Source organism: Orycteropus afer, unplaced genomic scaffold, assembly GCF_000298275.1.
Source record: "Orycteropus afer afer isolate SDZICR_OR568_19922 unplaced genomic scaffold, OryAfe1.0 scaffold00027, whole genome shotgun sequence".
NCBI lineage: Eukaryota > Metazoa > Chordata > Mammalia > Tubulidentata > Orycteropodidae > Orycteropus > Orycteropus afer.
In genome coordinates this window covers 6,102,564-6,119,518 of record NW_006921614.1, presented here as the reverse complement: position 1 = coordinate 6,119,518, position 16,955 = coordinate 6,102,564, and the positions used below count along the sequence as shown (strand labels likewise).

The 16,955-nt window shown below is 38.7% G+C and overlaps 1 protein-coding gene across 1 annotated transcript in view; it reads right to left on the bottom strand.

Moving 5' to 3' along the window:
* Positions 1-16,955, bottom strand: part of F13A1 (coagulation factor XIII A chain) — a 275,410-nt gene that overhangs the window by 149,208 nt on the left and 109,247 nt on the right. The window contains exons 4-5 of the mRNA XM_007935344.2: positions 12,970-13,088; positions 8,976-9,083 (exon numbers count right to left, since the gene is read on the bottom strand). Coding sequence (XP_007933535.1) covers positions 8,976-9,083; positions 12,970-13,088 — 227 coding nt within the window. The remainder of the gene's footprint in view (positions 1-8,975; positions 9,084-12,969; positions 13,089-16,955) is intronic.

Sequence of the window (16,955 nt, the reverse complement as noted above, 5' to 3'; positions counted from 1 at the left end):
ACTTGGAAGGGATGTAGGAGATCCTGTATAGAGAGGGAGAACAATGTGGAACAAAACTCAAAATCATTTGGAGGCAAAAAAAAAAAAAGAAGGTGAGGACCAGGTTTGCTGGTCCAATAGAGCCCGCTGGAACCACTGAGACTATGGCCCCTAGCTGCCCTTCAGGTCTGGAATTGAACCCACACCTGTGCTTGCCAGCCAAACAATGTACAGGCATGTGAGTTAAACATTTACCTCAAGTAGACACATGCCCTGAAGAGAACAATCATGGGAGAAAGAAGGGCTGCTTATGCACAGGGAGACAGCTCAGGGCACAGGAGAGTATGGCGGGATGGTCACTGGGAAGAGGTAACTGTGGGGAGGAAGTGGAGGGGAGCTGTTGCATTGTGGTAAACTGTGGTCAATGACATGAGACAAAGTATTGTGAACTGATGTATGGAAAGTGAATTTGCTCTGTAAATCTTCACCCAAATCACAATAAATTAAAAAAATAAATAAAAATTAAAAAATTAAAAAAAAAAAAGAACATCAGAGTCCTCTGGCTTTTTCTGCCTTTGTAAAATGAGGAATGCCATTTCTTCTATTCCAGGGAATGGATTGTGGAGAAATAAAATAAGATTTGAAACAAAAAAAATCTGATTAGATTGAAAGCCCAGAGCCTCTGGTTGGGGACTAGAATCAATGATGGAGCCCACATCTGGCAGTGGTCATCAGCCCGGGAACCTTGACCTCTAGGAGTCTGCAAAGTTAGTAATGCAGACATGTGAGTTATTTTCACTCTTCCAAAACACCAAATGGAAATTACATCTTTATGCTCAAAAAGATGGCACTGAAATAGAACAACCAGAATGAAAATAATGAGAATTTTCACAAATTGTGAAGAATGTAACCAATGTCACTGAACAACTTGTGTAGAAATTATTAATGGGAAACTGAATGGTGGTGAAAACCTTCACCAAAAAACACAATAAAATATTATTGAAAGAAAAAAAAAAAAAGAATCATATTCACTTTAGTGACACTGCTTGTCTGGTGCTGACCAGTCTCTGATTGGCAATTGCATAAGTCTTTGATGCAAGAATGGGAAGATAAATTATTACTAAATAGTCATGCTTTTTTGATAGATGAAATTTGTCAAAAAATAACATCCATATGATGAAATGTGAAGAGGTTCTTTGGTGAGAAAAAGGTTGGAAATGATGATCATTCAGCACTTGAGTCCTCAAATTTTTCCATGGTAGTTCAAGCTAAGAAAAGGAATTTTTGCTGCTTTAGAAACCAAAGGAGATAGTGGTTTTAAAAACATATGTATGTGTATTTTGAATACAATTGTTAGGGAACTGTGGTGTGATTGATTTGTATTATCAGGAAGGAGACTATGCATTTATTTCAGACTTTGAGGTTCATTTGGGATGAATGAGGGGTAGTGTTTCTAACCCACATAAGTTTTAAAATGTAATTTTCTAAATTCTAGAACAAGGAGAAGTAGAGGAAAGGTGGATAAAGTGAAAAATAACTTTATGTTCTGTTTATCTATGGGATCGTAGGTGCTTGGGGACCAGAGCCCTGTAGCCTGATTTGTCACAGAGGTGTGCAGTCATTCATCTTGTACAGAAATCTAGGACCTCTAGGACCTGCCTCTACTTGTGTTCAGTTTGATTTACTAGCTGGAGTTCAGGATTATTTTTATAATAGTAAGAGTATTTCGAACATTGATTGGTTAAAAAAAGTTCAGTGTTGAGGTAGTTCCCAAGAGGCACAGTCAGAACAGCGTATTAATGGGATTAACAATGGCATTGCGGTTCGATATTTGCAAAAGACCGGTGTTAAAAATAAATGTGTATACCTGATGGGAAGCTGCAAATTCCAGGCTAGTAATATTATAAAGTACTGGAATTATAAAATATAACTATATTGACATTTTTTTCTTCCCCTACCTTTCAAATTTTCCCATAAATGTGACCTTGTTTTGTTTTTGTTTTTCAATTATAACAGAGCCAAAATGCCATGAAAGCAAATAATTGTAAATGTTGAGACACCATAGAAAAAAGTCAGTGGTTTGTAAAACAAACCAACCCCCAGAGGAGCAAGTTACCCTATTCTTCCACCCTGGGAAAAAGGTTTCTGTGAATAAAAACATTGTTTATTACTGCTATAGTCCTGTCATCCTTCTATCCCTTGGTCCAGTCACCCAATACTTGTTAGATCAGTGTGTAGTCCTGAGATAATTTTAAGCTAAGCTTGAGAGATTTCCTCTCCCATACAACCGAAAAAAAAAAAAAAACAAAACACAGCACGAAAAACAAAACCCACTGTCTTTCAAGTCAGAACCTACTCCTAGCAATACCTCCTTGGGTTTCCGAGGCAGTATCACTATGGAAGTAGATTGCCCAAGCTTCCTTCTGAGGAGTGACTAGTGGGTTTGAACCAACAGCCTTGTGGTGAGTAGTCAAATGCCTTAGACACCACGCCACCAGAGCTCCCATACAACTCTATGCTTATTCCCATCAGAGAATTTACCGTAATGTGCTAATTTTTTAATTTACTACTCTGTTTCTCTACTAGACTATAAGTTCTATGAAACCAAGAAGTATGTATCTAGATGTAACGATGTGTCTCTCCTGGTCCAGAGCAAAGAAGAATGAAGAAAATCAAAGATTCATGGAAACAATTTGTCCTAGCGACTGGTACACCATGTAATCCACAGCCTATACAACTGTGAGACCAGAAGAACTACTTGGAGGGGGATCTGTGTAGGAGATCCTGGATAGAGAGAGAACAATGTGGAACAAAACTCAAAATCATTTGGAAAAAAAAGGGGGGGCCAGGTTTGCTGGTCTGATAGAGCCTGATGGAACCACTGAAACTATGGCCCTTAGCTGTCCTTCAGGTCTGGAATTGAACTTACACCTGTGGCTTCCAGCCAAACAAACGACAAGCATAGGAATTGAACATTTACTTAAGGTAGATACACTCCTTGGAAAGAAAAATCATGGGAGAAAGAAGGGCCATTTATGCACAGGGAGACAGCTCAGGGGGCAGGAGTGCATGGAGGGATGGACACAGGGAAGAGGTAACTATCTAGAGGAAGTGGGAGGGGAGCTGTTGCATTGTGGTAAATTGTAGTCAATGTCTTGAGACAAAGTGTATGTGAACTGCTTTAAGGAAAATGAATTTGCTCTGTAAATTTTCACCCAAATCACAATTAAAAAAAAAAAAAAAAAACTATATATAAAAAAAAAAAACCCACATAAATATAATGATGTTTGACTAAAAAAAAAAGGAAAGGAAGAAGTATGTTTTACTCACAATTATACCCCAGTGCCTATACTGGTGGATTCTCAATACATACTTGTTGAATTAATGAGTTAATATCGAATGCTTTACTAGCATCAGCACCATCACTGCCATCAGCACCACAACTACCATTAAGATCATCACTATCACAATTATGACCACCTCTACTACCCCCACAACCAACCATTACCACCATCACTATTACCCTCACCATCAGCAGCACCACAGCCAGTACCATCCTCACCATCACCACCAAAACCACCTTCACCCCATCATCACCATTAATACCACCATCATTGTACCACATTTGCTACCTAATCTTTGGAAACTCCTTCTCCAGAGACCCACTGCCTCTGGCTATTAATAATCCTCTAATTTATACCTTTCTTAACTTCTTGGCCTATTCAAAATTCACCTGTTCTGAGCCTCATTCTCTTGGGACCTTGTTCTTTTCTAGGAGCAGCTAGTTAATTTGATATAGTAATTGTGTTATTGATAATAATGTGCTACTTTTGACCTTCAAGGTATATGAGCTGAAAGTGAGGATAGTATTAAGTTCCAGCTCAGTCATTTATTTACTGTGTGTCTTTGATTGCATGATGTTACTTTCAAGAGGAACTCCACTTCTTTACCCTAGAAGACCTCTGGAGAGTCTTGTGGATCATACAGGCTGGTACTCTGTACATTTGAACAGAGATCTAAGTCTTCACCCAGAGGAGAGAATCTATGCAGGGGTGAGGTATGGGGGGTTTCAGAGAGAATTAAGTAAGCTCATCTACAAAGATCTCACCATTGCAGCAGAAGTTACACATCCCTGGAGAAGCACCTCGCCCCAAGTTGCTGCCAGATCCAGTCAAGTCACAAGCAGAAACAGGGACAGACAGGTAACCACCCAGCAGTAATGCCCAGCTATTGTTACCAGCTACCTCTTTCTGCAGGACCATGCTGTCCTTGTCACAACATGTCATAACACAGCTGTTCTGAAGGGCTGAATATGAGCTTAGAATCCACAACTAGTTTCTTTAATTTTTGGGTTAGATATGGAATGTTTTGTTAATACTATATGAGAAAAGTAAGTTTCAGATGACACAAAGTAACCTTTGTAAATTTTTCTGGCCTATCTCCTGCCCATTTTCCTGGTGGGGACTGTCACATCAGAAATGAGGTGGAAAGAAAACAGCAATCAAGCATTACATCTTAAAGGAGGAAGAATAACTTGGGGCAAGTTTCTTCTTTTTTTCTACTTTCCTTTTATTTTTTCTTTTCTCCCTTAAATCACTCTGCAGTGTATTTTTGGTAGAATGCACTATTCTCAGTGTTTAGAAGAGTCTAAACAAAGTTTGCTTATGTAAGGTTATAATATCTCAGGATCAATCCCCAGACAATGAGATTACAGGATTTTGGAGGTTCTCTCTCCTGGGAAAAGCCAATAGCTCCAGGCTGTCCAGATTGTCATAAACTTTTTCTATTTTCACAGAAAAGGGAAGGAAACAACAACTCAAAAAAAAAAAAAAAAAAGTGCTAGAGAAAATACTGAATATATAAAAGAAAACAAAAAGTAGAAGAAAGGAGCATTGTTTTGAACAGGGCTTCAAGTCAGTTCAATCCAGTTCAATCAGGGCCAACTGAGAGAAATCAGAACAGAGCGGAGGAATTTTCAAAATTTGAGTGAAATGTAACAATAACTGGAATGGGAAAAATTACAGACTGAAGCCCTTTTAGGAGCCTGGTGCAGGAACCTGAATTATTGCCAGTACTGTGAAGAGTGACAAACTTTCAAAGCAGTGTAGTCTCCATCATCTCTGAGGGGGCACCGTTGTATCTGACTCTTTGGTCAAAATATTTGGTTTCTATGCAAGACACACACTGTCCTTATTTTCTAAGAAGGAGATTACATTTCTAGCAGGGTGTTGACTCTTAATTTTTCCCATTCTGGTTATCCTTTTGGCTCATCCATGTTTTCCAAATTTGGGTCCATTACAGTTTTGCTGTATCAGCCAGAAACTGGTTTGAAGCTTTGGTTTTGAAGAATAAAGGGACATTCTTGCTTTGTTGTTGTTATGTGCCATGGAGTTGGACCCGATTCTGAGGCAACATCACTATGGAAGTAGATTGCCCAGCCTTCCTTCTGAGGAGTGGCTGGTGGGTTAGAACCACCAGCCTTCTGGTTAGCAGTCAAGTGCCTTAGGCACTACACTACCAGAGCTTCTATTCTTGCTTTAGTGGGAATAATAGATGAAATTTGAGTACAGAGACAAAATTTTCTTTCAAAGATGATGAAATAAGACCTAGAGAGTTTAAGCTATTTGTCCTAGGTCATACAGTTAGTGGCAATATCAGACATAAGTAAGATCTTTGACATAGGGCCAAGACTCTTTCTATATGACAATGTCTTTGCTCTCCCTTTAGTAGAGGAATAGAAACTGTGGATTTTGAAAGGCAGAACCTCTAGGTGAGGCAGAAGATAGTATTTTTGCATTAAACAAACTGAGAATTGAGCCACAGAGTGATTTAGTGTTGGAGTCATCAACTGGGGGTGATTTTGACTCCCAAAAGATATTTGACAACATCTGCAGACCTGTTTAATTGTCACAAGTTGGGGGGTTGGGTAATGAAAGGAAGTTACTGTTGACATCTTGTTTGTAGAAGCCAGATGCTAGTAAATATCTTACAGGGCACAGGACATCCCCACAATAGAGAATTATACAGACCAAAGTGTTAATTGTACTAAGATTGAGAAATCATGGTTTACTGACTTACTCAAGGCCATATACGTTGAACAATAAAGGTTTGTTTCTGGAGATTATTCACTTAAAACCTAGATTTCTGTTATTAGAAATAACAGAAAGTTTGTACAATTCGAATCATCATCCACGCTCCTTTAGCACCATGCACCCAGCTACTCTGCAAACTCCTTGCCAATCATCAGTATTAGACTTAGTTGTGACCACTGTAAACATATTTGTCTTTGGGGCCCAGCCATCTGCTCCTGCCTCTTGTTCCCACTTCTCTCTACCTCTTATCATGTCCAGCCCAGGTCACACAGCTCTATCCTTAGCCTTCCTGTCAACACTTGTTCCCAGTAAAGTTCTGTTTTCCACCACTTACATGTTGGGATGAGATGAAGTGGATGTGTTAGCCCTCCCAAAGAATTTGCATGTCATGATTAATTTCTTGTCCACTATTTGGACCCTGTGAAAGGAATTTTGAGCCTCAGAAACCAGGCTGGCAAGGTCTTTGAGAAAGTTAACAAAACAACCAGGCAGGCACTGTCCGTTCTACCTGGGCTGGGCTATCTCCTGAGGCAAATACACAGGGCCAAGGTTCTCTGAGTCAGAGTTCTGGCTACAGGCTCCCAATTTCAAAACACTTTCTCTGGTAGCGTAGTGCCTAAGCCACTTGACTTGAGAAATTTGAGGGAAATTTGAGGTTTTCTTTTTCTTCCGTCTTTGCTTAAGTTCCCAATTTCTTGATAGACTTCTAGGATTTGTGAACAGGAAGGGAATGGTCTGAATGATCAGAAAACACAGTTCTTTTCTTTTCTTTCTTTCTTCTTTTTTTTTTTTTTTCATATTTTGTCTTGAGGATTAAGCTTTATTTTTAAAAATCATTATAAATAAATCAATTTGAAAAAAAGTCACAGAGCTGGTGTAAGGATTGAGGAAGGTAATAGATGTGAAAGGGTTTTGTTTTGAAAACTACCAAACATTTTACATATGAGAACAGTAGTAATGGTGGAAATAGAGTTATTGCTCAAGCTGCCCAGGACAGGGTCTTTGCCTCTAAAATTCAAAGTACCCCACTCTACACGCTCAAAACCAAAACCAAACTGCTCCTCAAATAGATCTTCTAGTTCTAAACCATGTAATTGAGTTATACATTTTCAAAATTAGAACTTCATAGACTTTTTATGATTAATGAAATTTCAAGGCAATTTGCATTAGGATTGTGTGTTTAATTCAAGATTTAACAGCTTCCACTTGGCCAAGTGCCACTGCAGACAGTATTAGGTGAACTGCTTCGTATTTGCTTCCCTCTTGCATGGGCTGTGCTAGGTAGTGATTTCTGGATTAGTAAAAATACACAAAATGAATAAGTAAGCTTAGGCTGCTGAGCAGGCCATTTTAGGATGCTTAAAAAGGAATTAATTTATATTTGACCACTGCTAGCTATTGCTTCCCTTTTCATGGCAGATCTATCATGGTAACTTCAAAGAAGAGGGAATGGGGAAAGCTTGTCTGTAAAACAATTGCAGTTTAATATGTGTTGTAATAACTAGCTCTCATAAAGAAATTCTTGAATTTTTTAGAATTCATTGCTTTTCATTATGTAAGCTAATAGCAGAAAACTGTCTGTATATGTTGGTTTTTGCCTTATTTTATTTATTAAATTTACAAGTAGGTTTCTTATTCATAAAATAAGAATCTCTTCTTCTTAAAAGCTAATCAGAAATTACATCTCATATCATCATCAGACTAATATTCTTATATTAATATTGATTTTACTTAATTCAAAAGAATACGCAAACCAAACTTGAAGATAAAATTCTTCCTGAGAGAAATTTTTAGAAACTTTAAAGATATTCTAAATAAAATAATTTTTGTTCTCAATTTCTGATGATATGAAATACCACCCAGCCTAAGGTTTCTCCAGGAATATTGAGCTCCTGAATTGGATTTCATACACTTTTATACACTCAGGAGTTGACTCTATGTGCTATGTAAATCGGTGCATTCCAGAACTGCAAGGGGTCTACATGTCAGTTTAATCCACCAACCACACTTTAGTCTTAACCTTCCCACTTATGGAAGTGCTATCACTCTTTCAGTAAGCTGTTCCACTGTAGGATCTCTGCACTCCCAAAGATGCTTCAAGATCTTGTACAGAGAACAGTGTGGGAAGCAAAATGTATCTGGACTTGAAGTCAGCAGACCTGGGTTCTACTGAGGCTTCATTACTGACCTCATCCTATTCTATTGTATTCTAAGTTGTCAAACGGCATGAGTGATGCCTTCCCTACTTATTTCATGGGACTTTTGTGAAAAATAAAAAAATAAAATAAAGTATAATCCAAACCCACTGCTGTAGGTTGATTCCAACTCATAGCAACACTACAGGACAGAGCAGAACTTTCCCATAAGGTTTCCAAGGCTGTAAATCTTTATGAAAGCAGACTGCTACATCTTTCTCCTGTCTGTGAAGTATAAACACGCATTTATCAACTATGAAGCTATGGTGAGGTATCATTGTAATATAAGCTAGGATTAGATAGAGTTGCTTATTTCTTTATTCTTAGTAGTGGTATGAAAAGTTGGGTTTTGTGTGTCTTTTCTTTTTGATCAATTGATCAATTGATTAATTATAGTCACTGACATTGTGTCATGGCCACTCCTCAGTCCCAAGACAAGAGTTTCTTAAGAATAATGGGTCTGTAACATCATGTTATCTATCACCATCTATCATCATTTTTTAAAAGTCAAATATACATACAGTGTTGAGAAAATAATTCCGTTCTGCTTAGGAAATTCCTAGAGCTATATAGTATGTCATAATCCAGACTCCTACAAATGAAAGTTTATTAAGTGTTAGTCATCATTTTAACAGCTTAATTAACTAGCATCTATACTGAAACAAATGACATGTGTTGTAGATTTTGATAATCAATAGTTGTTGCTTACCATGGCAGACCCAACGCGACTGACTTTGATGGGATTTCCTCTACCAGACAGGTCCATTTTTGCTTTGTCCATCACGTATAGGCATGCATCAAGGATTCCATCCTCAAACTATCCAGGAGAAAAGAGAAGGAAAAGCTACTTAATATCTGATCTACAAACAAGGTATTCTCTGCTTAAAAATAAAATGTATATATAATCTAATTAGAGTATTTTGTAGATAGTAATCTCTCATAATATTTAGTAAGATATATCAAAGTGAAAGGAAGAAGTTATCATTTTTTTCTTTTTCCAGTACGAGTTAACAAGACATATAAACAAATCACAAATATAAACAGAAATACTAGATAGTTGATCTACTCTCAGAACATGGAGTGACTTGAACTTCTTCAGAAGGCGGTACAACTAAAGTTAGACAATCTCTCCAACATATCCAGTGTCGAAGGCAAAAGGAGAATTTATTATGATTGAAGTCTTGAAACTTCAAAAGTAACATGAGTCATGGGTCTTTGGGCATCTTTAAAATAAATGACTGTCAGGTGTATCAAAATAATATACTCAAGGTGTAGTTAGCTTGTACTTGGAATAGTACAAGACCTAATCCAATGAGTGTCAGTCTAAGGTTCTTACTCTTCTGAGACAGGGTGGACCCCAGGGTCAAAGAGAAGGCAGAGAGAGCTATAGAGATTAGATTGTATGGTCAAAGACATTCCTGGTGGTCAGTTCAATTTGCTTAGGTAAAATTGCTGTTGTTGTTGTTGTTATGTACCATCGAGTCGGCTCCGACTCATAGCAACCCCTCCTTGGGTTTCCGAGGTGGTATCACTATGGAAGTAGATTGCCCAACCTTCCTTCCAAGGAGTGGCTGGTGGGTTTGAACTGCCAGCCTTCTGGTTAGCAGCCAAATGCCTTAGGCACTATGCTACCATGGAAAATACCAGAATTTTCTAAGAAAGGAATGTTGTTGTTGTTGTTATGTGTGATCGAGTCGGACCCGACTCATAGCGACCCCTCCTTGGGTTTCCAAGGCAGTATCACTATGGAAGTAGATTGCCCCATCTTCCTTCCGAGGAGTGGCTGGTGGGTTTGAACCACCAGCCTTCTGGTTAGCAGTCAAGTGCCTTTAGCCACTATGCTACCAGAGCTCCCAAGAAAGGAATAGAAATGATATAGTAATAAAATGGCCAGTCCTGATACTGTAACTCAATGTATTAGGACCCTTCCTTAATACAAGAATCTTGCATATCACTCACCCAAATACTTGTGATAGAAACCATAATCTTAATGGTGATTACTGTGTAATTATTTATTAAATCAAGTTAGGATACGAATTTTGCGGGTACCCAAAATTGAAATGATGGATGCAGTAAAGAGTAATTGCACTAATCCTTCAGGCATATAAATAACTCATTACTCTTGTTCTTATTAAGCGGCATTGCTCCACTGTGTCAATGAGACATGATAGAACTAATAAGAGAGTTAAAGAAATAGTCAAGTAGCTTGTTGTTTACTATATAACTGAAGACAACTCACGTGACTTGTTATTTTGGCTGGAGGAACCAAATCAACTGGCTTTTCAATTGATATTGGATATGACAGTGTCTGTGCTCAAAGGTGATTATTGTTAGTTGCTGTTGAGTTTGCTTTGACTCATGGTGACCCCATATATAACAGAGCACAATGTTGCCCTGTGCCATCTTCACGATCTTTGGTATTCTCAAGTCCACTGTTGCTGTCATTGTGTCAGTCCAGCTCATGGAGGGTTTTCCTGTCCCTCCACCTGACCAAAAATGATGTACTTTACCTGAAATCAATGCCTCCTGGTGACACATCTGAAGTGAGTTGAAGTCTCAGACAATATTCTGTAATCCATAGGGTTTTCATTGGCTATCTTTGGAAGCAGATCACTAAGCTTTTCTTTCAAGTCTGTCTTAGTCTGAAAGTTCTCCATTGGTGACCCTGTGGAATTTGAAATACTGGTAGCATAGCTTCCAGTATCACATCAACACACAAATCACCATAGTATGACAAATTGATAGATGAGTGGTGGGTTTCAAGGCATGCTGGCTCAGTGTCATCCTACTTGGGACACTTTCCCAGTTCTGCTTGCTACTCACTTTATTAACTTTCCTTTTTATTGGCCATGTATACTTTGTCACATTAGGTCCATAAATAGAATCATACCTGAAGGCTAGGAATTGAAGACCCAAGACAAGGGCATCAAACAGGGACCGTTTACCCAATACTTGTGCTTACTTACTAACCTGTAGTGTTATTACATTTGCTTACTGGGTACTCGCTCCCTGTTAGGGCTTATAAATTTGAAAAAGCCTTGATTCTGGAGGAAGGCACTGTGGCAGGGGGAGAGAGAGAGATGCCAGACATACCTAGAAGCAGAATCTTTGATGTAGTGAGAAAATGTGAAATTGTTCATTAGAGATTAGTAAGTAAGCATAAAAAAGCACATGAAATTCTGTGCTTACCTTGACTACTGTGTAATGAGATAATAGGCAATAGTAAAGGTTATGTGGACACTCAGGAAGAAGAGGGCTTGTAGCCAGGCAGGGACTCAAGAACAGGGCATGAGAATATAGTCTACAAGCTTGGCAGGACATCAGAATGCAAAACAGCCAGGGTGAGGAGCTGTTCTCAAAGCTAGTTGGATAAGAAAAGAGCTACCAACAGTCAGGCTGGAGCTGGAGGTAAAGGATTTAGAGAGCTCCCAGATGGAAGACAAAACAAAATATAAGAAAAGGAAAGCAAGAAAGTGTCCTCGGGGCAGGTAAAATTTCTCTCTGGATCCACAGAATAAGAAAACCTGATTCCAATCTTCTCAGCCAAAACTCTGAGAAAAGACACATTCATCTCCTTTCATGTTGTGAATGAAAAATAGTTTTTGAATCACATGGCATGTATTCATTAATTTATGGAAATGTGATATAATTCATTTGTTCTACTATTGAAGATACCACACTGAAAGTTTGAATAATTTAATATCTTAGAGGAATGACCATTTACTGCTTTATATCCAGATAGTAGCTTGAGGGTACAGCTGATAAGATGTCTGTAATTCAAAGCCCAGGGGCCCCTCCTTTGATTTATGGGTAACATTCCTTTCTAATTAGTAGTATCCCATATATACTAGTAAGGATCTCTGGTGGCATAGTGGATAAGGCACTTGACTGCTAACCGTAATGTCAGCGATTCAAACCCACCTGCAGCTCCATGGAAGGAGAACTGGGTGATCTACATCCATAAAGATTTACAGCCTCAGAAACCCAATGGGGGTTGCCATGAGTTGGAAACTATTCTATGGCAGAGAGTTTTTTTGTTTGTTTGTTTTTTATATCTATACTAAGAAAGAACTCTAGTGGTTAGAGCTCCTGGCTGCTAACCAAAAAGTCAGTATTTGGAACCCACTAGCTGCTCTGTGGGAGAATGATGTGGCAGTATGCTTCAAAAGATTTAGAGCCTTGGAAGTCCTATGGGGAAGTTCTCTCTGTCATATAGGGTTGCTATGAGTCAGAACCGACTTGATAGCAGTGGGTTTCATTTGTATACACTAATACACCAATGTTATTATTTTTTTTTTTTTGAGTTGGACACACATCTTGAAGTATCCTTTGCATCATTATCAAAAGTCCATTCTTTATAAGGAAAAGAAAACCAGTCCATTCCAGACAGCATAGCAATGTCTGCGCTAATGAGATTTCACTGTACTGAGATTCCAAAGAATTTTTCAATACAGTGATGTGTTATCCACAGAATTGCTGATCTCCATAACATTGTAATAACTGAACACATGTGGTTTCAGTTGATAAATTATGCAGCTGTCTTTAAAAGTCTCTACTCCCATGCTCTCTGTCTTGGAGTCTCAGATCCTAGAAAGCAGGAAATTGTACTTGCCTAACATCGATATATGGCACTTGCAGTGATTCATGGGACAAAAATATTAAATAAAAGTGCCCTTGACAATGACAAATTTTAAATGGCTCACCTGACCATAGTTCCAGCTTCTGTTCTTAATGTCCTTGACGTCTCCATGGAAAATAACTCCTATGTCATTCAGGACATACTCTTCTCGTTCTCTCTCATCATCCAGATACACAGCATCCTCTGCAGCAGGGTTCAAACATCATGGTCATTATCAAACCAAACTGTTTTCAAATGCTTGCAAGCTTACTTTTTTCATTAACAACAATCTGAATCAACTAAATACAAAAAAAAAGAAAAGTCTTTTGTTTCACTAAGCAGAGCTCATTCCCAATACATAATTTGTAGCAATGGTGAACATAATCAGCACCAAAAGCTGATGATGCTTGATGCAAAATGCTGACAAATTGGACTTTGCTTTGTAAGCGTCATACAGGACAATTAAATTGACAAGTCGCATCAAACATTTTGGGATTCTAGTGCAATGGTAGTTTTAGAATCAGGATTCTATCGTGTTGATACAAATCTGTAACACAGATAAACGTGTAATTTCCAACCTATTAATGCTTATGGGAGCTCTGGTGGCATAGTGCCTAAGGCACTTGACTGCTAACCAGAAGGCTGGAGGTTTAAACCCACCATCCTCTCCTCGGAAGGAAGATTGGGCGATCTACTTCCGTAGAGATACCACCTCAGAAGCCCAAGGAGGGGTTGCTATGAGTTAAGATCAACTCGACGGCAGTGAGTTTGGTTTTGTTTGGTTTATTAATGCTTATAGAAAATGAGCCAAATTGAAAATTGCTTTGAAAACAAGCTTGGGACACATTAGAAGATACCTTTTGCCATTGAGTCGACTCCAACTCATAGTGAACCCATGTATGTAGAGTATAACTGCTCCATAGGGTTTTCAAGGTTGTGACCTCTCAGAAACAGATTGCCAGTCCTTTCTCCTGTGGGTGGATTCAAACTGCCAACCTTCCAGTTAGTAGCTCAGCACAAACCATTTGTACCACTCAGGGACCTTCATTGAAAGACAACATTTATCATGCCTGGTTTGTGGGCAGAGGAGGGAGACTGGAGGCAATCTTTTTTTAATAAACAATCCTTGTGGATGTGTTGGCAGATGTGTGTCCAACCAGACTTCTTGGCTAGCTGCCTGTAGTGCAAGGGCTTTTCTTACCTGTGACTATAATCTCAGGAAGGTCATGCTTCCTGTCTACCTACTTAGCAATCAATCTACTGCTTATTCCAAGACCAAGTGTGAGAGAAGCAAAAGTATCCTTAATACAGACAGGATGACACAAGTGCACATTACACTCAGGTAAGCTTGCATGTTTGGAAGAACAGAGTCAGTCTCAGTTCTGACTGGAACATGGTTCATTACATTTCTGTCTTTAAGCAACTGGTTGAATGAAGTATGATAATCCATATGTTGTTGTTGTTATGTGCCGTCGAGTCGGACCCGACTCATAGCGACCCCTCCTTGGGTTTCCGAGGCAATATCACTACAGAAGTAGATTGCCCCATCTTCCTTCCGAGGAGTGGCTGGTGGATTTGAACCGCCCCCCTTCGGGTTAGCAGTCAAGTGCCTTAGCCACTATGCTACCAGATATAATGAAGTAAAATTCAAGTATATAAACGCATGAGGAAGATAACTTTCCACTGCTGTATAGGAATATTTGGATCTATTGTTAGATGAAAAAAGAAAAAAAAAGGTGCACAAAATGTGTAGTTAACTACTTTTTATGTAAGAAACAGGGGAGAGAGAGAGAGAGAGATGATGGATAGATAGATAGGTAGATAGACAGATACATACATACATGCATACAAACACATATTTCTTTTATAGTTTAGAATGTAGAGTTAAGAGAAAAATTAATGATTTTCCAGGAAGAAGGAAGGAGGGTTGAAAGTTAAGCTTTTTCCTCTGAATATATTTTGGTTTCATAAATTTGACTTTACAACCTTGTAACTGATCAGAGTATAAAACAAAATGAAATAAAAATTAAAAAATGAAGCAATTTCTAAAAAAAAAAAAAAGAAGAGGAAGGAGGAGAAAACTGAAATGAAACAAATGAACTTGGCTATGTATTAAGTTAGTGGCTTAACCATAAAAAAGAATTATTCAAGTTACTTTATTTTTAATATATTTTCTTTCTCTTCTTCAGTGCCACCATGTTGATCTCTCATTTTTGGTACATTGTCCTTTGTTCACCCAAATCACTACATGTTTCTTCTTACCTAGCAGTGTGCCTCCCCTCCTCTCTCACCTCTGGTAACCAACAAAGAATGTTTCCTTCCACATATAAACCTTTCTTTGACTTTTTACAATAGTGAACTAATACAATATTTGTCCTTTGAAGATTGACTTATTTCACTCAGCATAATGTCCTTCAGGGAACTCTGGTAGCACAGTGCCTAAGGCACTTGACAGCTAACCAGAAGGCTGGCAGTTCAAACCCAGGAGCCACTCCTCTGAAGGAAGATGGGGCAATCTACTTCCATAGTGATACTGCCTTGGAAACCCAAGGAGGGGTCGCTATGAGTTGAGTCCGACTCGATGGCACATAACAACAATGTCCTTCAAGTTCATTCATGTTATGTGGTGTTTTGCAAATTCTACATTATTCTTTAGGGTTGCATAGCATTTCATTGTGTGTACGTACCATAGTTTGGTTATCCATTCTTCTGTTGATGGACACTTAGGTTATTTCCATCTCTTTGCTATTGTGAATAGTGCTGCAATGAATATGGGCATGCATGTATCTGTGTTCTGGCTCTTACTTCCTTGGTATATATACCTGCTTCATTTTTCTGCAAATGGATAACTAGTCTCACCAACACCATTTGTTAAAGTAATGGGATTGCTGGATCAAGTGGTATTTCTAATTCCAACTTTTTAAGGAATCACCATACTGTTTTCCACAGTGGTTGTATCATTTTACAGTCCCACCAGGAGTGTATGAGAATCCCGATTTCTCCACTGCCTTGCCAGCCTTTTTTATTTTCTGTGTTGTTGAACTTTGTTATTAGTGCTGGGGTGAGCTGGTACCGCATTGTTGTTTTTCTTTGCATCTCCCTAATGGCTAATGATTATGAACACTTCTTCATATGTTTGTTGGCTGCCTGAATATCTTCTTTGGAGAAGTCACTATTCATGTCTTCTGCCCATTTTTTATTGGATTGTTTGTCTTTTCAATGTTAAGGTGTTGCAGTTTTCTATAAACTTTTGAGATAACTCCCTTGTTAGGTATGTCATTGCTGAATATATTATTCCAGTCTGTAGGTTCTCATTTTACTTTTTTGGAGAAGTCTTTTGAAGCACTTAAAACTTAAATTTTTAGGAGGTACCAGTCATCTAGTTTATCTTCTACTCTTTGTGCATTTTGGGTTATTCTTGATAATCTATTTATGTCACAAATTAGGGCCTCAAAGTTTGCACCTATATTTTCCTTGATGATCTTTATAGTTTTAGTTGCATATTTAAATCATTGATCCATCTGGAGTTAGTTTTTTTTTTTTTTTTTTATGGTGTGAGGTATGGATCTTGCTTCATTTTTCTGCAAATGGATAACCAGTCTCACCAACACCATTTATTAAAGAGAGTATCTCTTTCCCATTTAATGGATTTTGGCCCTTTGTCAAAGATCATCTGACCATAGGTTGATGGGTCTATTTCTGGGTTCCATTGAACCCGGACAGAAGAGAGGTCAGCCCCAGGGTTACAGGTGAGGAGAGACAACTCAGGGATGCCCAAAGCAGCAGGCTAGAAGATCAGGAGAAAGGGGATTAAAAGCCAGGAACCTGAACAGAAGAGCAATCAGCCCCAGGGATACAGGTGAGGAGAGACAACTCAGGGACACCCAAAGCAGCAGGCAGGAAGAGCAGAACAAAGGAGATTAAAAGCCAGGAAGCCAGAGACAAGAGCAATCAGCTGAAAGGATTAGGTGAGGAAAGGAAACTCAGGCCCACCCAAAGCAGCAGGACGGGAAAGCAGGAGAAAGGGGATAAAAGCCAGGAACCCGGACAGAAGAGCAGTAAGCCTCAGGG